At 32.9% G+C, this 25,352-nt stretch overlaps 1 protein-coding gene across 1 annotated transcript in view; it reads right to left on the reverse strand.

Annotated features, from left to right (window-relative positions):
- Positions 1-763: 763 nt before the first annotated feature.
- LOC143065519 (sushi domain-containing protein 2-like) overlaps positions 764-25,352 on the reverse strand; it is a 32,155-nt gene continuing 7,566 nt past the window's right edge. The window contains exons 4-19 of the mRNA XM_076239145.1: positions 25,170-25,338; positions 24,291-24,533; positions 24,109-24,123; positions 22,033-22,169; positions 20,532-20,686; positions 19,280-19,570; positions 17,988-18,262; positions 16,491-16,634; positions 14,985-15,143; positions 13,702-13,854; positions 12,727-12,852; positions 10,574-10,819; positions 8,427-8,588; positions 5,870-6,040; positions 3,879-4,040; positions 764-1,321 (exon numbers count right to left, since the gene is read on the reverse strand). Of these exons, the coding sequence (XP_076095260.1) occupies positions 1,107-1,321; positions 3,879-4,040; positions 5,870-6,040; positions 8,427-8,588; positions 10,574-10,819; positions 12,727-12,852; positions 13,702-13,854; positions 14,985-15,143; positions 16,491-16,634; positions 17,988-18,262; positions 19,280-19,570; positions 20,532-20,686; positions 22,033-22,169; positions 24,109-24,123; positions 24,291-24,533; positions 25,170-25,305 (2,790 nt within the window). The 5' untranslated portion in view covers positions 25,306-25,338 and the 3' untranslated portion in view covers positions 764-1,106. The remainder of the gene's footprint in view (positions 1,322-3,878; positions 4,041-5,869; positions 6,041-8,426; positions 8,589-10,573; positions 10,820-12,726; positions 12,853-13,701; positions 13,855-14,984; positions 15,144-16,490; positions 16,635-17,987; positions 18,263-19,279; positions 19,571-20,531; positions 20,687-22,032; positions 22,170-24,108; positions 24,124-24,290; positions 24,534-25,169; positions 25,339-25,352) is intronic.

The following is a 25,352-nucleotide window of genomic DNA, read 5'->3' on the forward strand; positions in this document are numbered from 1 at the left end:
GATATGTTCATTACGTCGTAACTACAATCTCCTTCCCTTTCATAAATGTGACCTACCGAATAAGACTATTTACCGGATTTGTTATCTCATAAGCAACAAGACGGTTGCCACATGTGGAGCAGGATCTGCTTACCCTTCCGGAGCACCTGAGATCACCCCTATTTTTTGGTTGGATTCGTGTTGTTTATTCTTTAGTTTTCTATATTGTGTCATGTGTACTATTATTTGTCTGTCCTTTTCATTTTAGCCATGGCTTTGTCAGTTATTTTCGATTTATGAGTTTGACTGTCCCTCTGGTATCTTTCGTCCCTCTTTTATCAACGATACATGATGCTACTTGTAAAATTTACTTATCGGCGAAAACATGATTGTACTTGTAGAATTTACTTATCGGCGAAACATAACGCTACTTGTAGAATTAACTTATCGGCAATACATGATGATACCCGAAGAATTCACTTATCGGCGATACATAATGCTACTTGTAGAATTCACTTATCGGCGATACATGATTCTGCTTGTAAAATTTACCAATTGGCGATACATGGTGCTACTTGTAGAATTTACTTATCGGCGATACATGAAGATAGATGAAGGATTTAATTATCAGCAGAACATGATTGTACTTGTAGATTTCACTTATTGGCGATTCATATAGGTACCTGAGGGATTTTCTTCAGAGCGATACATAATGTTTTTCGCAGATTTTGGTTTTCATAAGGAAGGAAATTTATAACTTGAGCTTTTACATTGAAGGCATGGATAATACAGGGATAATATATATTGAATACGCAAGTAAAGGAGAAATACAATACACACTTAAATACAAGTATTAAGATAACAAAATATTTCGTACATCAATATAAACATAAAGGCAAAACGCATCTGTAAAATTGACAAAATGTCCCCGTTAATCAACTTACAGTAAGTAATTATAAATTTAACAATATTAAATGTACATCTAACAGTTATTATTGTACATACAGTAAATGATTGTATTTATTCAATTAGTCGGGGTGTACAAGTTCAACAAAATTAGATCAAATGTTGATAAAGATTATAAAAAACGAGAAAATGTTTGGTAAAAATATTAAAATCGCACAAATCTACATCACAGTAGTGTAGCACGCACTATCTAATTTCTGATTAGAATTTTTGACAAATTCATATTTCGTTTGATCTTCATCATATTTTTGTATATTTCTCACACGTCGGACTACAAGTATTCCTATAATTAATAGGACTAAAGCCACCACAACTGGCAAAACAACCTGCACTAAAATCTTTGTGTCCGCTTGAGATGGTAAAGACTGCATTGAAACTAAAAATACAAAAGTATAGGGAATAACCAAAGAGAACATGTGAGTTCAAATAAAGCAGACAACTTTTAAAAATATCGCATGACAAATACTACATCGTTATCACAAACAATCACGTGACAAATCTATATCGCCAACACAAACAATTACGTGACAAATACTATATCGCCACTACAAAGCATCACGTGACAACTACTACAGTACAGTGCCACTACTAATAATCACGTGACAAATACTATATCGCCGCCACAATTTATTAATTGACATCGCGATCACGAACAATCACTTCAAAAAACAACATCGCCATCACAAATAATCACTTCACACCTACGTCATCGGCAACCCAAACAATCACCTGACAAATTGTACATAGCCATCACAAACAATCATTTGAAAAATACTACACTGTAATGAGGGGGGGCAAGGGGGGTCCCAATAACAGCAAAACAGCAAATTGATTTGGCTTATAACAGATAACAAGGAATAAAAATGGACAAAAACAGATAACAGTAAATGAAATATTAAATAAGTCAGTTCCTGGACTGATTGAAAGATTATGTCTCCATCATATGAAAATCAAGCACAATCCCTCCAGTTGCTGAATGTTTCCATTAATTGTAACTCATAACAATACAGAAACAGGTCTGCAATTAGTGGTGCACAATTAGTCCCCATTGGAAATCTGATAACTTGACGATATATGGAAACTCCATAGCAGACAAAAATGATATTTTGTAAAAGTTATGGTATCAAAGCAGGTCTAATTGACATAGTTCTTTTGTTTGTTATTACTAAAAAATGACCTGAAAGAGTTTGAATATATATATTCGCATTCTGATTTTTTTTAAATGCACGTTCAATGCATGAGGTGTGTTTTTTTTTCTCTAAATAAGACTATGACCACAGAGGTATGTAGGGTAGAAAAATCAAAAGCACCAATTATAAGCATGCAATTTATCAAGTACTTCGAACTAATTTTGAAACTCCCAAAGTAATTTATTCTACTATTTTCAAAGGCTATATTTGAACAATTTATTATCAGGTTTTTTTTAGTGTACTAGTACATGTAAGTTAGTAGAATACATAGTAAAGTAGTGGAACAATGGCTTGAAGACGAACTACATCTTTGTTTGTAATGAGTTGTGTGCAGCTTCAGAACCCAGGACATGGTTGGAACTTTTATTGTACAATGTATTTGGTTCTGCTTTGAAAAGAATCACAGATCTGAGTCTGTGTACTTTATTATATGGTTGTAAGGACCTAGTTCTTAATTGACATCCTCATCAGACATCCCTGGCCATATATTTCCTTTTTGTCATATTAAGAATTGTTCGAATTTAATATGTACGTACTGGAAACGAGGAACAATATCCCCATACAAAAAAAAAACTACATAGATATAGGAAGATGTGGTATGAGTGCCAATGAAACAACTCTCCATCCAAGTAACAATTTATAAAAGTAAACCATTGTACATGTAGGTCAAAATACAGCTTTTAACACGGAGCCTTGGCTCACACTGAATAGCAAGCTACATGTTCACAAAAAAAAAAGGATTTCATTACAAAGGATAATCATAAGATATACTGGAGATGCCTGGACCTAACCGTTCTATTAATATGTTTATGTGATGATCTGTGATGGGTATATGTTTATGAAATCCTTCACCGAATACGGGACCACCATATTACTAGTGGTAGACCCCTATGTTCAATAATCTTCAATTTTTACCGAATATTGGCTGTCAAAACAAATGCTAACATTCCAATTTTCAATAACAGTTAACAGCAAATACATTATCACAATAACAGATAACAAAAAACCTAATAGTCCAATAACAGCTAACAATGAATAAGACAATAACAGCTAACAGCAAATATATTTTCAGAATAACAGATAACAAAGAATCAAAATGCCCCATAACAGCATAACAGTTAAACCCCTTGCCCCCCCTCTGTAATCACCCACTACCACGTGACAAAAGCAACATCGCCATCACACACGATCACGTGACAAAAACTACATAGTCATCACACACAATCATGTTACAAATACTACATTGCCATCGCAAACAATCACAAGACAAATACTACATCGCCATCACACACAATCACTCGACAAGTACTGCATCGCCGTCACAAACAATCACAATTGAAGGACTAAATTGTCATTAAAAACAGATACTTGATAGTTCTACGATCTTCTACAGTAGTGAGGCGATTTTCCATTTGAAGATTTCAAGTAGATATTTCATTCCGATCTGAGGAGTGCGTACGCCTCTTTTTCTACATGTACATACATTATTTATATTTGTTAAAGGAACAAAGATTTAATTGTTGCTCTCTATCATAACGTTTAATCACTGAGAGATAAAATACGGATTTAAAACCAAAAGAACATTTCTTTAATTTCCGAATGAAGCAAGTCAGAGGTTTGTAAGTATGGAATGAAACATTCCGGTAATGTTCGGGATTTTTCGTTTTAGTTTACCAGAACAATTCACACTTTAAGGTAAAGCCGATATTTTGTGTTGACATTTAATAATCTCTGAAGACATACCCGGTCTTAAACATGCTGATGTTATTAACTCCCAAACACCTTCATTGTCACAGTTCAGTAGTGAAGACCCATTTAAGGTACAGTAGTCAGCACACACTAGTTCAGCACTCCGTCCACTAATATTCCACTTCCCATTGTCAATAGGTTCTGGAAGGTCACAGGCTGAACACAATATTCATTCCAAATGAAAATGTTAAATCTTACTAGTATATAATGCCCACAAAGAATGTATTTTGCATTTATGTTTTAGATAGCATGTTAAAACAATAACTTAGCGGCTATATTTAGAGTGTCTTGTCGAGAATATTAAAAGTCATATGCGATTATACGATATGTTTGCGTAAGAAATGATAAAATCGTGCACAGAAGACTAAGTTTATGGTATATACATGCATTGTTTTAAGAATTGGATATTTATTATTTTTCCCCATTAACTCGTTTCATATGTTTCATATGACTTTAAACATTCATACAAGTTTTTTTCAAGTAAATCTTTGAAAAGGAGTAGGTCCAGTAAGCACCCTTTTTGGCCCCAAAATATAGCAGTTTTACAAAATTGTTAAAATGTATACTTTTAGTTATTTTTTGGAAAACAGAATGCTTTTGCTACATTAATATGACCTATTTTGACAATACAATGCACATATATCGGGTACTAGCATCCTTAAGTCATGCTAAATTACTGAAATTATCACAATTTTAGCATTTTAGTTAAATTCTAGACGGTTTCCGTCTTAAATGAAAGAGGCCACATTTGTGTTCATTCATAATATTGAAATGTAAGTTATATTTGATGATTATACATAACATATATAAAGGTTGAGGTAAACACGGATGCAGCTATTTTAAAGGGGCACTAGCTGTCAAATTCATTGTAACCGATTTGACTCAAATTCTCATATTTGGTTTATAACAATGTAAAACATTTATCCAAACTATCAAAAGTCTAAAATAAACAGTTTACAGAGCATGGGGTAGATAATATATAGGTTCGTTTCGTGTGTATTTTAGTCCAGACGCCATCTAATTAACTATCGATTTGACCTCAGATGACCATATAAGCGATGTAAACAAAAATAAAGATACGAATAGATTAAACCAACACGTGCAATTGCATTTTTATAGGTCTGTTTGAATTTATTTTATAGATTAAAAATAGATGTTTCTCATTGTTTTTAACCATATAAGAATGATTTTATGTGCATCGAATTAGTAATCAAATGATTTACCGTAGTTTCACTTTCATTGTTGACATTCTTTTTCTTTAAATAACCAGTACACGTACAATGCATGCGTTGTCAATCTCTAGCTAGGGGTTAACTTAAAGTTCACATGAATACCGGTTAGAATGATGATGACGTTTTCACTTGCAAGTGAATCAGTCAAAAATTATGTTTAATCGCTTATTTCAACAAAATTAAAGGAAACTGATTGCTAAAAGCAAATTATTATTTCATTATTCCAATTTGATTAATGATTGATCTAAAAAAAATCATACTTTATTTTTTTATATATATCGTAGCTAGTGCCCCTTTAAGTTTTTACAAAAAACATCTGAAAAGTGAAATTTTTTGGGCATATTTGATATATTTTTCGGATCGTTTTAAATGACTAAATCAGTTAAATTCTTTCACATAAACTAATTGAATCAACTGAAATAGATACTTAAGTGTTTAAAAAATGTCCAAAATCTTTCGTCAGATGAACCTGAAATTTGAGGCCAAAATCGGCCCTTACCGGACCTACTCCTTTCTCATTCAAATTGTAAAAATTCAAGATATAAATTATTCTTCAAATTAAAGTCATCAATCTAGAAAAAAACATTTATAGTATGAATAACGATGCAACACTATTTGTTGTAAAACGCTTACATTTCTTATTCTTAATTCAATTTCTAAGTTAAACATGTACTTTAATTTTATCACTTTAACCATGCAAGTACCAAAGTACATATTACAATTACTCCGGCTTTATAAGCAATAAGAACTTACCAATTCTTTGACACGCATTATTGATATTGACTGGTATACCCCATGTACCATTGTCAAAACACTGAAGGACAATGCTGTCTTTTGTAAGGTAATTATCAATACAAACTAAATCTGCTGATCTGTTGTTTACATTCCAATATCCATGAGTAAAATTTGACATATCATCACATGCTAGAAAATAGGATTAAATCAAACTAGAAATTAAACGCCATAAATGTAATTAGATGAAAATGTATAGGTATCATTACCAACAATGTGTCTTATATATATCCAACGAAATGTAAACTTAATTTGTTAAAATCCATTAAATTCACTGTTCCTTTATTCTTATTACACTGCTTAACTCATCCGATCAAAGTTATTATAAGATACTACAATTTGCTTTTTTAAAAACAAGTCAGAATGGTTCTTATTTACACAACATAATAATTACTTCTATTAATCTGAGATCTATGTCTCTAAGCGTTCCTATCAGGCGAAACTTAAAATAAACTTATATTGACTTACATTTAGAAATTGACAATGAGTGTCAGTTGAAAACAAAACTTTGCGATACAAGATATTATTTAATTTTCCCAAAATATGTAGTAACATCCATTTTCGCCTGCAGACGGAGTTTCTATCTCCCAATTGATACAATATATACCAGGGCTTGTATTTCCAATCATGATGTACTTGATAGAGGGTTCCTGCTAACAAGGAAGCAATAAAACCAAGCGTTTCAAGTGCTGAAGTTGAAGTCATCCTGTCGAGATTGTTGCGGTCACGAGTAAGTTGCCAATTATCAAATATCCGTTTCACAGGTGATAACGGATAGGTTCCTAATGTCTACAATCCCTTATTCTTTTCACTTATGTGATCAATCGAAATAGACTAAATACTGGATTTGTAATAACATTATCAACACGACGCGTGCCACTTGTGGACCAGGATCTGCTTAGCCGTCCACCGCACCTGCGATCACCCCTAGTTTCTTTGGTAGGGTTCATGTTGCTTACTAGTCTTTAGTTTTCTATGTTGTGTTTTGTGTACTATAGTTTGTCTGTTGTGTTTTTAGACATGACATAATCATTGTCTGTTTATTCTAAACATATGAGTTTGAATGTCCCTCTGGTATCTTTCGCCTATCGTTAAAAATATATTTCTTTTTTTCTTAATATCAAATTTTGCATGTATGTTCATTACTTGCCATGGAACATTAACCATTTTGACCATCTTGTTAAAAGACTGGTGTTAAGAAATACTAATAATGTTTATTAACGTTTCAAATCATTTACCCTAAACCAGTCTGGCCATCTTGTTATCAAACTTGTCTCAAGAAACATTAATTGTATTTACTGAAAGAGGGCGGAAAGATACCAGAGGGACATTCAAATTCATAAATCGAAAATAAACTGACAACGCCATGGCTAAAAAAGAAAAAAAAGATAAACAGATAAACATCAATACACAAAACATTACATAGAAAAAAAAAGACAAAGCAACACGAACCCCACCAAAAGCTGGGTGTTGATCTCAGGTGCTCCGGAAGGATTAGTAGATCCTTCTCAACATGTGGCACTCGTCTTTTTGCTCATGTTATTACGAACTAGGGAATAAGTATAATTAGGAAGGTCACAATCGTGTAGTTACGACATAAGAAATATATCCAATATAATCTGTGAAACGGATATTCCATAGCGACCAACCAACTCGTGATGGTGACCGTAAAATTTACGAAAGAAAGATGTCAACTTCATCATTTGGAACTCTTGGTTTAATAGTTTCCTTGTGAGCAGCAACTCTCTATTTAGAAAATCAAGATAGAAAATACAAGCCCTGGAATATCGTATGAATTGGGAGATATGCAAGCTCTATTCGAACGTTGCTACATAGAAATGGAAAGTTCACAATTGGGAAGCTGAAATCATCTCTTTTGTCGAAAAGTTTTGTTTTTAACCGACCCTCATTGTCATTGTCTAGAGGTAAGTCAAGGTATGCGACAGACTTAACTGTATCTGTTGTATCCTTTATCTCTAGTTCGTTGGGATAGATGCGTTGAACATGGTCTCCAAATTTAGAATTATTTAGTGAGAGAACACCATCTATATAGCGGAAAGTAAAGTTAAAGGATACTGCTAGCTTGTCTTTCTTCATAAGAAGTTCCCGTATGAAGTCAGTCTCTTAAGAATAAAGGAACAAGGCGACAAGAAGAGGGACACAGTTAGATAGTCTGTTGAAAAACACGTCCTCCAAAGGTAACGAATTTGTTGTCAATCATGAAATCAAGCATCTTGATAATGTCAGTTTAAGAGATTTTTTTTTAGAACCAGAGCGAATTTTTACAAAGTAGGATTTATCTCTCCATAAGACAAGATAATTGTATTTACGTTTTTTATAAATCAAAGCCATACCACCTCTTTTAATTTTACGTTTAAAATCACTGAAAATCAAACCATTTGGTAATCTTGTTAAACAACTTGTCCCGAGAAACATTAATGATAATTACCTTCGTTTGAGCTCATATGTAGTGTTTATAACACTCAACTGACCCTCATCAGAACACATAATAACTTACGTTTTAGCTCACATATTGTGTTCATTACACTCCACTGACCATCATCAGAACACATAATTAAAGTTTGACCATTTGATATATAATTTTCCTCACAAAGAAGATTTGCTGACTTCCCTGTGAAATTCCAGTAGCCATTGGTGATGTTTCCGGGCTCGCCACAAGCTGAATATTAAATAAATAGACGAAAGATCAGTCAAACAATAAACTATAAAACATTCAAAATCTATTAATCATCATATGAAATTCAAAACATTGATATATGGACAGAAACTATAAAATCATAATGTTTATAACAGAAGCGAACGAGTGTTTAATTGGATATAAAATAAAGGCAACGGTAGTATAACGCTGTTCAAAAGTTATAAATCGACTGAGAGAAAACAAATCCGGGCTACAAACTAAATCCGAAGGAAACACACATTATCAATAAGAGGAAAACAACGAAACAACAGAGGCACTGAAGTGCAACAAAAATAAACGACAATACATAGAAACGAACTATTAGATAACAAATGCCTGACTGAGTACAGGACATTTTTTTAAGAAAAAAAGGTGGCTAGCCAAACATCGCGCTTTATGGTAATGTTAAATACATATACCGCTAAAATGACAACATTACATGACAGGAATACAATTCAAATAAATGCAAAAACACTGAGGGTGGAGAAATACATAAATCTATCAGCAGTTCATTTCGACATGTTTACAACAGAATAACGACGATTGCCAAAAATAGTCTAGGACAGTCCACAAAAACAGCATAATAAAACAACAAACTGTGCGTCACAGGAATGTATCAACGACACAAAAGTAGACGTTACTAGTAAATTAAACAAAAAATGGATATAAATTGAGATTAGGTTTGTAATTATGTTATTTGATGTATGTTTTAACAATTACAAGAATATTAATATAAAATTGTGTCAGTAATTGTGTAATTAATTGTATTATCTAACTATATTGGTATTTCTTCTAAATCAAACTGTAAAACAAATAAATCCTGTACATAGTTGATTTAAACTAACATTATATAAATAAACTGGGTGATGATTTATCTTTACTTTTACATACGAATAGAAAATGAGAAATTGAAATACAGATAAGACATAAAACAATATCCGCTCAGCATTAAAAATAAAACAATATAACTAAAAGCAAGACGACGTGGTTTAATTGTCAGAAAGAGAACTTTTCAACTTGCAACCAAACAATGAGAAAGTTAGCAACAATTGGTACTAACGTAATATAACATGAGTAAAATGGTGAGTACCACTTGTAGCACAAATAGTAATGCAACTTCTAAGGCACCCCAAGATAGTTCGTTTATAGTGAAGTCTGCTTTCATTCTATTGAAGTTTTCTGTGTTCTTGTATGTTATTTTGAAATGTTTTAACGTATACGGTGTGTGTGGTTTTTTTTTTTTTTTTTTTTTTTTTTTATCATAGCCTTGTTTGGTCATATATTTGCCTGAATGAGTAGTTGGTTTCCTTTAGTCATAACTTTGACTCAATGTACATTTTGAGTCTTTTTGTCATAGCTTTGCCTTTATGTTAAGTTTGTTTCTTTTTGTCATAGTTTTGCCTCAATGTTACGATTTTTTTTCCATATAGCTTTGCCTTAATGTTAATTTTGTTTCCTTTTGTCATAGTTGTACCCCAAAGTTAATTTTGTTTCTTTTTGTCATAGCTTTATCTCAATGGAAACTTGGTTTCTTGTGGCCAAGGCTTTGACTTGATTTGGTTTGTTTTGGTCATATCCTTGACTCAATGACAATTTGGTTTGTTCGGTCATAGCTTTGACCTTATGTTATTTATATTTTGATGTTCTCTTTTGTGTTTGTTTTTATACACGTCGTTTGTAGTTTCTTTGTTATTACGTCATAACAGTAAAAATGACATTGCTATACATAACCTGATTCTTTAGTGTACTTAATGGCTAAAATAAACATCACGGTGTATTTTGAAAGTCATTCTCTCATTTCTTTATAGTTGTAAAAGTAAATGACCGAGTCAAATATAAATATTTCAAGGATCTTAAATTACACTAAAATTTTCTAGAAATGAATTTCTAAAAGAATATGTCAAATATGAGACCAGGAAAAAAAATCAACATGACAACATGTTCGTATCTATGTTTTTGAAATAAACCTGGTAGAGCTACTTCAGCCATAACCTCGATTTCTTCTGTCATGATTCTGGTGGATTCAGCCAAACTGGAGTCATCTGTTGTACAGAAGTCAAATCTACAGGCCTGGTCATCGCCACATACATCGGCAACATTACCCGGACATTGGTCAGTAACGTTAAATATAGGTCTAAAGTCAACGTGTTGGAATGACTGGTGAGTTTTGCCCACGGGGTATGTAAACAACGAATCAGAAGCATGTATCTGCCCTATAAACATTGGAATTATAATACAAATATTAATGATAAAATGACAATGTCATATGCTATGATGAAAACAAAGTTTTCTATAAAGGAAAACATTTTTTTTTAATAAAAACAAACAAAAGGTTAAATGCAGTGGCAAGTTGGAACACTTAAAATTATACCATTTACAACTTATTAATGCTTTTTAGTGAGGAAAACTGTTTGATATTGTATAATATCTGTCCCAGCTTTTATATGGTACACTAATTGTTCCACACATATAAATAAAGGCAACAGTAGTATACCGCTGTTCAAAATTCATAAATCGGTAGAGAAAAAACAAATCCGGGTTACAAACTAAAACTGAGGGAAACGTATCAAATATAAGAGAACTACGACACAACAGAGACACAATGGGTATCAAAGGTACCAGGATTATAATTTAGTACGCCAGACGCGCGTTTCGTCTACATAAGACTCATCAGTGACGCTCATCTCAAATATTTATAAAGCCAAACAAGTACAAAATTGAAGAGCATTGAGGATCCAAAATTCCCAAAAATTGTGCCAAATACGGCTAAGGTAATCTATGCCTGGAATAAGAAAATCTTTAGTTTTTTGAAAAATGCAAAGTTTTGTAAACAGGAAATTTATAAAAATGACCACATTATTGATATACATGTCAACACCGAAGTGTTGACTACTGGGCTGGTGATACCCTCGGGGACGACACGTCCACCAGCAGTGGCATTGACCCAGTGGTTATCAAAGGTACCAGGATTATAATTTAGTACGCCAGACACGCGTTTCGTCTACATAAGACTCATCAGTGACGCTCATATCAAAATATTTATAAAGCCAAACAAGAGCAAAGTTGAAGAGCATTGAGGATCCAAAATTCCAAAAAGTTGTGCCAAATACGGCTAAGATAAGCTATGCCTGGAATAAGAAAATCTTTAGTTTTAAAAATTCAAAGTTTTGTAAACAGGAAATTTAAAAAAAATGACCACATTATTGATATTCATGTCAACACCGAAGTGCTGACTACTGGGCTGGTGATACCCTCGGGGACGAAACGTCCACCAGCAGTGGCATCAAACCAGTGATGTAAATAGTTATCAAAGGTACCAGGATTATAATTTAGTACGCCAGACACGCGATTCGTCTACACAAGACTCATCAGTGACGCTCATATCAAAATATTTATAAAGCCAAACAAGAACAAAGTTGAAGAGCATTGAGGATCCAAAATTCCAAAAAGTTGTGCCAAATACGGCTAAGGTAATCTATGCCTTGAATAAGAAAATCCTTAGTTTTTCGAAAAATTCAAAGTTTTGTAAACAGGAAATTCATGAAAATGACCACATTATTGATATTCATGTCAACACCGAAGTGTTGACCCTAACACCAAAACGTAACACATAAAAGAAACGAACTATAATGTAACAATGGCCATTTTCCTGACTTGGTATAGGGCATTTTATGAAAAAAGGTGGGTTGAACCTGGTTTTGTGGCATGCCAAACCTTCCGCTTTAATGGCAGTGTTAATTATAACATTTAAATGGCAGTGTTACAATAAATGAATAAAAAGTTGGACTATTTCCCGGCTTTGTAATAACATGAGCAATACAAGTGAGATGTTTAGCGCTTAAAAAAAACCAGGTGTAATCACCATTATCTACATAAGAAAATGCCTCTACCAAGTCAGAAATATGACAGTTGTTATCCATTCGTTTGATGTGTTTGAGCTTTTCGTTTTGCTATCTAATTAGAGACTTTCCGTTTTGATTTTCCTCGGAGTTCAGTATTTTTGTGATTTTATGTTTTAGCTCTAAAATACAATACTTTCAATTGTACAGTTATGTGTCTTTACAATCTGATATACCAATCAATAGAGTTTTTTAGATCCGAATTATTACGATTTACCTACATGTCAATCCAAATTCATGATGAATTACATCTAAAGATGAGTTTATTGGTATGATTCTGTCATCAGCATTTGTTAAATCATCGATCTGTTTACCGTTAAAGTTACCCAACAGTCCTTTGACAAAACCTGTAAATAAAAAAATGAAATGCAGATCTTAAGGAAGACATTGTCTCCCAGGAAAGTTACCCAACAGTCTTTTGACTAAACCTGTAAATAAGACAATAAAATGCAGATCTTAAGGAAAACATTGTCTCCCAGGAAAGTTACCAAACAGTCCTTTGACTAAACCTGTAAATAAGAAAATAAAATACAGATCTTAAGGAAAACATTGTTTCCCAGAAAAGTTACCAAACAATCCTTTGACTAAACCTGTAAATAAGAAAATTAAGCACAGATCTTAAAAAACATTGTTGCTGAAAAACCAACAGAAATGACAGTAACACATACGGCTTAGCAGCATCCCATATTACGTCAACATGAAACAATAATTGTTGATTGGTTTTTGAATGCCCATACTGTTATTAGCTCTTTAACTTTACTATGACCAATCTTTTCCTCTCCAGGACTCAAGTATAATATCTCATTGTAGCCATAAGAACCAAAGCCTTATCATAAGGCAATAGTTGGGTTATAATTTTTAGACGCGTGAACATCCTATGAAACAATATGCTTTGCGCCGTGATTCGAAGCAACATTACGGCATATGTTTGACATCACGGTAAAGATTATTGTAATGGTTGGAAATCTCAATAGTATACTTTTTAAAAGTATCTGTTTGCATACATATCTTCATGCAACACAAAAACGTGTTCGATTTTAAATTTTAAATTCGAAATGATGAGAAATCTTCAGAGGCACAAATTGTTGTCTTAAATTTTTTTTTATCACATGTCAGAATATCTTTATATGATAATTTTTCCTTTTTATGAATATGGAAAAAGTTGGTGTAATTATACAATTTAAAAAAAAAATTACCTCGTAAAGAATTTCCTGCTATCACTATATTGATATTAATCATTTTAGCCATAGCCGTCACATTTACTGCTATATTCGGGTATCTGCAGGTAACTGATGTCCATATACTTTCTATATTAGTATCATTGCCTCTGGAATTTATTATCGTCGCACCTGATTAAACGAAACTATAGATAAAACCAATGCATTTCATAAAGGAGAAAATGAAGAATTTCAAAGTGAGTATTATTAAGTTTGTGATCACTAAATATAAAATTATTGAAAATCAAAAGAACATAAAGAGTGTCTTAGAGTAATCCACTAAGTCTATGATTCAGTTAAACTTACATAAAGAGTGTCTTAGAGTAAATCCTCTAAGTCTATGATTCAGTGTCTTAGAGTAAATCCTCTAAGTCTATGATTCAGTTAAACTTACATAAAGAGTGTCTTAGAGTAAATCCTCTAAGTCTATGATTCAGTGTCTTAGAGTAAATCCACTAAGTCTATGATTCAGTGTCTTAGAGTAAATCCACTAAGTCTATGATTCAGTTAAACCTTCATGCATTTAATGAATGGCTATTATCTATTTTGAATTTATTGAACCACAAAACTAATTTTTGACTCTTCACATTGAATAATCCGCGAAGCGGATTATGTAAAATGTGAAGAGTCAAAAATTAGTTTTATGGTTCAATAAAATCAAAATAAATTATTGCCATTCATTATAAATAAATTTCTATCAAAAATAAGGCTCAAAGAACTTTTTATATTATTTATATTAACAATAACAACGTACACACATGTTGGCGTATGAATACACAACGTCAGAGTGGGCGTGTCACCATCAAAATTGACAACATTGAAAATAAAACTAATAATTTCAACCAATCAGAAGACAGTAAAAACATTAAATTTATTTATTTATACTTGAAAAGGGACAAACAACTATTATCTTCAGGAACACGGTCACTGAAGCCACTACTAAATGTAACCACAATTAAATTGAAACATTGCTTCTTAGAAATGGAAAATTCAAAATGGGGAAGCTGAAATCGTCTCTTTTGTTGTAAAGTTTTGTTCTGAAACCACATAGTATATGTCAGTGTGTTATCTATGAAACTAAGGATTTCCGGAATTATAGGATTTACTCAAAAATCTGTAAATAATGTAAGTGATATAGAGTATACAACAATTATACTTTTGGAACTATTAAACAAGTAGCAATAAGGTAACATTTTCGCCATTGCAAACAACTTTGACTAAAAGAATAACACCATTAAAACAATATTCTTTTCATTATTAACCTTCGACATCTACAGTGTTAGTATCAATGAATTCTAGTAACTGTCCATTAATTAGTACATCACACATTCTTATTTCATTCAATCTTACTTCAACGATGTCAGAGGCATTGTTACAACGTAGCGCTATCGAGGTTATAACACTAGCTTGCTTTAGAGTACCTGCAAAAACAAACATGCTACTTTTCATATAACGATTTATTATTTTCGTTTTCCTGTTCCAAGCAAGAAACCTCGCAAGTCGTGTTCTAATGTTAGAACCTATTTACTTCCATCCTTTAAGGAATTTTGTCTTTATGGAAGGTTATTCACTGATAAGTTTAGGTAAACAAAAATCTAGGTTTGGGGGGGGGAGGGTATTACGATATTTATATTCTAAAGACACTTCTTTATTTTGAGTTATCTACCGTTTTCTACATTTTATATTTTGAATGAGTTGAAAACCTGATTTAAAGAAAACAATAAAACAAAAGTTGAAAAAAAGTATTGTATGTTTAACTGCGTTTTGTAAAGAGGCACTTATAAACTCTCACTGTACAGTGATAAATAAAAATGAATTCGATCACGCATCGCTGTACTCAAAATAGGTGACGGAAAATTAGTATGCTTTTCACTTTTTTCTTTTGATTAAATATTCATGAATTCAAAAAAGTTCTGTTACTCATTTTCAACCTGAAAGAATAGATTAGAGGTCACATCAAATGTAATATATCTATCTTGCTCTTATTGTCAAAATTGGCAAGATCTTTGAAAAAGGGATTTTTTTCTAGGTTTTTTTAATTCAATTTTTGCACAAATCGTCCATTTTTTAAAGATTAATAAGGTAACGAGTATGTGATTTACAAGCGAATTAATATTTATTCTTTGTCTGTCGCTATTGCATGTGTTTACAGCAGAAACTATAAGCAGATGTTTCATGATTGTTATCACGGGTATCACGCAAAATAATATTTCCGTCAATTTAATTCTTATAATTAGGTGAGTATAGTTGACCGATAAAAGCCCTGAATTTCACATAAAACTCACGTGAAAATTTTAGTTTGAATTTACGTAAATTGAGATTCAAATGAATTTTACATGAATAAATAAAGGCAACAGTAGTATACCACTGTTGAAAAGTCATAGAAAAAACCAACCTGTGTTACAACTTACAACCGAGGAAAACACATCAACTATATAAGAGGAAAACAACGGAACAACAGAATAAAAAGTGCTACAAAAACAAACGGCAACGCCACACACAAAGAAACGAATTATTAGATTTTTTTACATGAATTTAGGTAAACTTTTTCTACCAAAAATTGATATTTTTCATGCTTTTGATCACGTAAAATTCACATGAGTTTAATGGACTGATTTCACGAGAGTTTCACGTAACTATATGCTCGTATGAGGTGAAATTAATGAAAATTAGACGTTAAATTGATGTGAGCGAAATTAGTCCCTGTGTAGCTTGACTACTTTAAGAGATTGGTTTTAAAATATTTATCCTGATTATTCATGACGTACCATGTTTGTCTTTAAACTGTTCCATTCTTGCCTGTAATATTAGATGATTATCTTTACTTTGTATCATAGTAAATTCTCCTACGCCATTGAATGTATAATCCAGACCATCTAATGTTACAAGGTGAGGATCACCCCTTGATGATGCTGATAAAAACAAAGATTCATGTTACAAGGTGAGGATCACCCTGGATGATGCTGGTAAAAACAAAGATTCATTAGTTACAAGGTGAGGATCACCCCTGGAGGATTCTGATAAAAACAAAGATTCATTAGTTACAAGGTGAGGATCACCCCTGAAGGATGCTAGTAAAACAAAGATTCATTAGTTACAAGGTGAGGATCACCCCTGGAGGATGCTGGTAAAACAAGGATTCATTAGTTACAAGGTGAGGATCATCCCTGGATGATGCTGGTAAAAACAAGGATTCATTAGTTACAAGGTGAGGATCACCCCTGGAGGATGCTGGTAAAACAAAGATTCATTAGTTACAAGGTGAGGATCACCCCTGGAGGATGCTGGTAAAACAAGGATTCATTAGTTACAAGGTGAGGATCATCCCTGGATGATGCTGGTAAAAACAAGGATTCATTAGTTACAAGGTGATGATCACCCCTGGAGGATGCTAGTAAAACAAAGATTCATTAGTTACAAGGTGAGGATCACCCCTGGAGGATGCTGGTAAAACAAAGATTCATTAGTTACAAGGTGAGGATCACCCCTGGATGATGATGATAAAACAAAGATTCATTAGTTACAAGGTGAGGATCACCCCTGGAGGATGCTGGTAAAAACAAGCATTCATTAGTTACAAGGTGAGGATCACCCCTGGAGGAAGCTGGTAAAACAAAGATTCATTAGTTACAAGGTGAGGATCACCCCTGGAGGATGCTAGTAAAACAAAGATTCATTAGTTACAAGGTGAGGATCACCCCTGGAGGATGCTGGTAAAAACAAGCATTCATTAGTTACAAGGTGAGGATCACCCCTGGAGGAAGCTGGTAAAACAAAGATTCATTAGTTACAAGGTGAGGATCACCCCTGGAGGATGCTAGTAAAACAAAGATTCATTAGTTACAAGGTGAGGATCACCCCTGGAGGATGCTGGTAAAAACAAGGATTCATTAGTTACAAGGTGAGGATTACCCCTGGATGATGCTGGTAAAACAAAGATTCATTAGTTACAAGGTGAGGATCATGTGGATGATGCTGGTAAAAACAAAGATTCAGTAGTTTACATGATAGTTTTCATCAATTCTGATAGAGATGAGGACCATAGTCTTAACAAGTAAATTGACTTATAGAGAGAATGACGACTGAGGCCAAGTATGGTGAAGTTAAATACCTTTAACTAATCAAATTATTAGAAACCTAATTTAACTGATTACTTATTTCTAGCTTAATGAAACATTCTCAACGTAAAAACGGCCTATAATGATGTAGATCATTATCGCAAGTCAATATTTTGAAACTCTAATTTGAAATAAAAATTATCATACCGGATCTTGGTGGAATGTACCCCGAACAGCGGGATGGTGGTCTTCTCCTTAGGAACCTTTGACAAGTGTCTACGTCTAGGTTGTAATGTGCTGGATATTGACAGCAATACATATACGGTACTACATCGTCATAGATATTAGACAGGTAAGGGATGTTATCGTCTGCACCTCCTTTGTAGTGATATCTATTCGCCGTTCCACCAAAGGTTTTAGTATTAGTTTCTATAAGATTTCCGTCACTGTTATAACAACACTGGTTATCATGTCCCATGTTTCTGTAATGTGATTATCAATTATTTATTGCTATTTTCTAGACATGAATTGTGTTGTAATACATTTGTAATAAATATTTTATCCCGTAAGAGCAGATTATTTAATGATTTGGAATATTTAACATGTTTCATAGAACGAAGATTTGACTCCTTGTCATGACCTTTTTTCATTTCTTTTTGGTTATGTAGACTTGAATTAAGATTTTATTGAATTGGATTTTGGATTTAAAAATCTTATGAATGGGACATCATTGACGTGACATATTTTGTTTTCGAAATGTACATCTGATGCAATAACATTTGAACCGTTTTTTATCATTCTCCCGTTTGTCATGAAAAAAGTTTCTATGTGTGTGCTTCATTTGTATATTGTCAGATTTCGATGACCCAAGTTGGTTTATTCATCCTTACGTTGTTTGTAAAATGCAAAGTGACTATCTATAATCAGAAATACGCAAACTAACTCAATAATATAATCCATCTTGAGGATGAAAAATAACTTAAGGAAACCGAAAATCGTTTTGTGTTCGTACTGGTTGACGTTACAGCGTACTACAGGATATAGGTATAGGAAGATGTGGTGTGAGTGCCAATGAGACAACTCTCCATTCAAATAACAATTTATAAAAGTAAACCTTTATAGGTCAATGTACGGCCTTCAACACGGAGCCTTGGCTCACACCGAACAATAAGCTATAAAGGGCCCCAAAATTACAAGCGTAAAACCTTTCAAATCGGTATGAATTACGGATGTCCTTGAGAAAGGTCGCCCTGTCACTTTTTGAGGGTTCTACCATGTTCTTCTTGTACAGTACCCTTTACACATGTCATAACTAATGGCATGAATGGTGAAAATATACTGCTAACAAGTTAATTAACAATGGAAGGGATTTCAATTTGAAGCGATGTCGCCAAAACATTAGAAGTAACAATTTTCATAAAAGCCGGAGTTGAAACAAACTTTATTGGTATACAAATGGAGAAAAAATACATTTATTTTCATTTTACTTTTTTTCTTACCCAGGAAACGCCATTCGCAGACATTGTAAAGCTCCTACATTGTAGATACAGTTAATACTTGTATCATTATCAATATTATGGTCTATTAGTGTATTGCAATGAGGATCGGGATTAAATCTAGATATGTCCAATCTAGCCTGAGCTATAGTACATGGACATGTGTCAATTTGTTGTCTTTCCAAGGAATGATGTTTTTCCTCCCGATCATCCCAGTCATAACATGCAGATAAAAGAGATTTTCCGTCTGGTGGCAACATAACAAACACATCCGACCATCCAGAGGCTAACAAGCTAAACAAAACAAAAAACAAACAAAAAACACTGCGTCAACATCAGTTTATAAAAACACAAATTATGTGAATGGTTTCTACAATTCTTATATTCTATTGACTAACATTCGCGTCACTCGTTAGTAGATATTTTAAAGCTTTTCTTGTCGTAGAAAACACCTCGGACTGTCAGGATTGCCCAAAGAAAGACGTTTTGAAACTGGTAATTTGTTGGTTACCCAGCAATGTGTTATTTCTTTTACGGAATTTCTTATATGGGAAAACCTTGATAACGTATATAAATGTTTATCGCACTTTCTTCTAACTGAAAGATTTAAAATTTAAAATATAACACTTTTTTCTTTATTGTGAAAGACATGAAATAAGTTACGACTTAATCTGGTCGTAGGTATACGTAGCCGTAAGTTTATGTTGTGAAAATGACTCCTGTGTATGCCATATAAATTGTAAAGTGCCTGGTTATTGGTTATCCATGTACTTCAATCAAATTATCATGTCAATTAACAATTAACAAAAAGGATTTATGCATGGAAAAGAATTTCATTTCAATAAGACGTAATAATGAAAGTGATACTCATTCCTCATTTGATTACCCAGGATAGTGTTAAAACGTTTGTCTTTGCAGCACAATTTACTTGTGTCAATACGTATGTATTTGCAGTGCGCATCTATTTACCTGTAATGGTGATTACACGAATGCCGTTGCAGTTGCAATCTACTAGATTAGTGTTAAAACGTAGTTCTTTGCAGTGGGAATATATTTACCTAAAATGGTATTTACACGAATGCCTTTTTTGTGTCAAAACATTTCTTTCCAGTGCGCCTCTGTTTACCTTTAAAACTTGTTTGTTTCTTCAAAGCCTCACACAATATTTTAAGTTTTTAAAGCATAGCATGCTGAGTGTTATATATCAACTCATCAGAGATACCAGGACCAAATTGTGCTTATCTATGGTACTTACGAAGTATCTTGGTTTGAATCCTCCGGTTCCGGATGAATACGTAACACAGCAGCCTGACCTGAACTACTCAGTAGACGGAAAACATGTGTTTTCAATAACGGTAATTTTCTAGCAACATATGTATCCCGATGCAGTTGTAGACTGTTGTTAACTTTCTAAATAAAAAGTCTTTGTTAAAAATGTTCAATAATGTATTACAATAGAACTTTTTAGTACTTAAAAGAGGGACGAAAGATACCAAAGGGACAGTCAATACATTTTCGTTAATAAGCCTTAAGATATGATATCATGCTTCAAATTGACTTGATCCTACCATTTTCGAATTATTATTTTTTGCCCATTCGATTTTGATGTGTTTTGTTAATTTATTTTGCCATATGATTATGGACTTTCCGATCAGTTTTTCCGTCTAAGTTCAGTATTTTTGTGATTTTACTTTTTAAGAATTTGGTTGCTTTAACAATAATTCATACAAGTATAAATTTGTAAAGAGTGTTGCTGAACTATGTGTCCCGCCTACGTTTGCAGCTGTAAATGTAAAAGTCTGAAGTGACTGTTGAAACCAGATCTATTTATCAGTAAAATACGAAAGAATAAAAAGAATTCAAACTTTTTTCAGTTGCTGTTTTCCAAATTATGGAGAATACTGACTATTCTTTTATTGGTCCATTTTTTTGGTAAAATTCCAAAAAACATTCTTTTCAAAATTTTGATTCATAATGTCATTGATAAAAAAAAATAGGTTGGGTTCAACTTTATATAATGCCATGAAGGTTTGACAAGTTCTGTAAGACTGAAAATCATAAACACACTTGCATCTTATTGTTACTGCAAAAAACTTAACCCCATGTATCAGAAAATACCGATCATTTTACTCTTAATAATATTTTCTTTTATTACGACATAGATGTGTTCGAATTTTGTTAAAATTGAATTAAATTTTGTGAAAAATAATTGAACAGCGATATACTATTTGTTTCTATTATTGATAATTAAATATCTTAAACAAACTGTCGACTAGAGTTGCCTAAGGATGCTTATTTTGATAACACACTCCTATTTTTGACATTTTTACCTATTATGTCTGTTTGTTTTGTTCCCGCATCGTTGTCAATAAATGGAATTTGATGCGGCTGTCATACAAGTGAGAGGTTTCGCTAGCTATAAAACTAGGTTCAATCCACCATTTGGAACAAGAAAATGTTTGTATCAAGTTAAGAATATGACAGTTATTATCTATTCGTTTGATGTGTTTGAGCTTTTGATTTTGCCATTTGATTGTGGATTTTCCGTTTTGAATTTCCCTTGGAGTTCAGTATTTTTGTTATTTTACTTTTTGAACTGTTACAATAGACCATTCAATATCTATAATAAGGTTTCTTCTGTAATTCGATATTTTTGTTCCTATAGAAAAAAATTTAACGAGTCCAAACATCTTACACAAATTCCTAAACCTAACGTAATTGTATGCTTAAATTTAAAGAATAAAATAAGTATTTACAGTGAGGGTTAACAGTTCGATTGCAATTGTATCTGCCTCAAATGGTAACTTTCCCCATTTTAACGTAACATTTTCACCAATTTTCCATTGATCTGGTTTGATTCGATATAGGTTTGGCTTCACGCTAGCTGGATTCACTGCAAACAAAATGAAAAACAAAGCGATAAATATCAGGCAGATATAAAATCCCGAAGCTATATGTTTGACAAATAACAGATACTTACAATAAGTGATTATCAAAGGTCATCTGGATAAATATTAGAACAGTTTGAATCCTGCTGCATTGTTTCATTTCATAGAGAGAATGTCTAGTTCATCCACGAAATGAGTTCTCAATAAAACAATGATTTTGTACAGAGACGGAAGTAAGAAAGGAAATTGACCTTATCATCGAAGAAGACTTTTAGGAAAAGGTGAACGAATAGAATCTAAAAGCTATGCATAAAAAGAAAATAACAAAAACACCATACTCCAAGGAAAATGCAAACGGAAGTAACTTATTAAATGGCTTGTCTATCAAAGTTATTCACAAAATCCTTGAGGTGATTGAAGAGGAGGACATGATTTGAATAAATACAATCCTCATAATGATAATCAACAGGTCATGGTGTGAGTCTGTGCTTGTACTGGCTTCAAATAGAAAAAGAAAGTTTCGACATAGATTTCGTGGCAAAAATATACTGAAGGCGAATTTAAAAGGGGAAGATCCATAAAACCTGACAAACAAATGGATAGACAATTTCAACCAACTAAACCGATGCGAAACAATTGTCATATTCCTGACTTTAAAATGCAGTAGCGATAGAAAACGGTGGGTTGAACATCTTAAACCTTAGTTCATAGCTAGCTAAACCTCACTTGTTTGGCAGTTGCATATTTCCGTTTTATTGAAAAAAAAATGGATTAGCAACCACAAAAATAAATTTTAAATACGACAATATTGTGTAACAAGCAGCCAAAACTCTATAAACATACATTATAGACATACTACACAATTGAAATTCCAAACAAACTTACACATTAATATAAAAAAAAAGAAAAAATATCTATGCAGTTGATAGTAAATCTGACAAAAGACGCTGACAAGGAGGTACATGGTTTAAACTGAGTAACAAACTTTACATTAATTCATCTCTCACAAACTTGTAGGAAAAAAAAATAATACAAAACTATGAGAGACAGGATGAGAGTTATGGTTGTAAGTATACAAAAAAACTTATTGTATTAACGTCAAGTCAAAATCCATTGTATTACCGTCAAGTCAAAACCCATTGTATTACCGCCAAGTCAAAACCAGGTGCATTAATTGTGCATTATCGGTACCAACAACAAAACCTAATAAAAACCTTAAATAGATTATAGTACAAAAAGAACAAAAAGTAAAGCAAAACCCGCACAAGGTTTAACAGCAATGCACAATGGTAATAATATAAACCATCACCAAATTTATACAACTGCAAGTTCAAATAAAAAAACTATGAATATTTTTATTCCAGAACTAAAGTACTGACTACTGTGATGATGAAAGCCTATGCCAAATTGTACACGAACAAAGCGATTGATAGAATTTCCATCTTGAACATCGGTAAAAATCTGTTGACTTAATTGATCAATCGGCTGATTGCACTGACGATTGATCATTTCAGCAGTAAAAAAAGAGTTACTTGATAGACATGATTGTTCACTTCAATGCTTTGATCCGGTCTTGGGTCGATTAATAACTTACCAAAGTCAAAGCGAGGACGTTTTTTCCTTAAATCGCCGATCCATTAGTAAATCAAGAGAAGACAAGGTTTGAATACAAGGGATGTAGCTCAGATGTCACTTCTCTTATTTGATATTATTACCTAAATTCAAACTTTAAAATATGGGTATCGCATATCTTTTATCTGAAATGAGCTGTTGAAATACTCTCAATTGTTCGCTGTTGTTTAATAAACGACTGACCTCAGTTAATCCACTGCATAAAAAGGCAACAAATGCTCATCCAGTTATGTTCGATCGTAATAGGTAAGAATAATCTATCGAGTATATATGTTTCTGTTATGTCTTATGTCTTTAAATTTAGTTACCTACCGAACGTACATATTCCTGTGAAAACTGATGTGTTATGATGTCCATTTAGAACTGTTAATGTGACTCTGTGAATTAAGATACCTACCGAATGTACATAAACCTGTGAAAACTGATGTATTATGTCTATGTAGAACTGTTAATGTGACTCTGTGAATTAAGATACCTACCGAATGTACATAAACCTGTGAAAACTGATGTATTATGTCTATGTAGAACTGTTAATGTGACATTCACATCTCCTGTTTCATACATCATTGGAGTAATGCATCTAACAGCGTTGAAGGAAAAAATTGTACACATTATAACATCAGGCTTGTTCCTAAACATAATAGATATCTTGTCATTAGTTTCCACACAGGGACCTCCTATTGACAAGACAGTACCACCAAACATCGTTACATATCGAGGAAATATTGCCAGTCTTCCTGTAAACACAGATAATTACTGTCAACAGAGGAATGTATAAAATGGTTATTAACAACACTCATTTTCCGCATAAAGATTACTTTTAGCATAATACTATAGCCTTATATCCTTAAGCGGATCATATGACCATCTATACAATGTTAGGAAGAAGATCAAAGTAAAAAACTCAATATCTAATAACGAGTCGGAATGGCATTCCGCTTGATCATGTTGATATCAACTTCAGTTATTAAATTTCAATATAGTAATAAACTCAGCGTCCAATTTATTTCAGGTGTTAGATGTGAGAGGGTGAAAATGTGTAGGATGTGAGAGGGGGTGTGATGAAAATTGTCACTCCGTTAATCATACTCTGCCATTTAATCGTAAATCCTCCAATACCTCTACTCAGATTGGATGGAAACTATCAAATAACATTGTGCACCACTTATTTTGTTTTTCATTCACAATACGTTTTTGGTTTCCATAAGCAAATGATATAATTTGCCGTCGTTTCAGGGGAACAAGGTATCATTTTGTTAGCTTTGCTAGAAGTACCGCTTTATGTATATTTTTGTTCTGAAATGCAAATAAAACTGAGTTCATATCATATTGTATTATTTGCATTAATTATTTATTGTACTGCTATTAAATACCCCCTGTATGTGTGGTACACCCTCCATCTTTAACTGTCTCTGTGTCAGTCCGATAGACAAACTTTCCAGGGATTCTAACATTACTAAGGTGTGTAACTTGTAGAACAGCTGGAGTTCTTGATTCACGTATTGCCATATAATTATGACCATCTCCTGCATCAAAGCCAACCTAAAAATGGAGAA

The sequence above is a fragment of the Mytilus galloprovincialis genome, chromosome 2, assembly GCF_965363235.1.
Source record: "Mytilus galloprovincialis chromosome 2, xbMytGall1.hap1.1, whole genome shotgun sequence".
Lineage (NCBI taxonomy): Eukaryota > Metazoa > Mollusca > Bivalvia > Mytilida > Mytilidae > Mytilus > Mytilus galloprovincialis.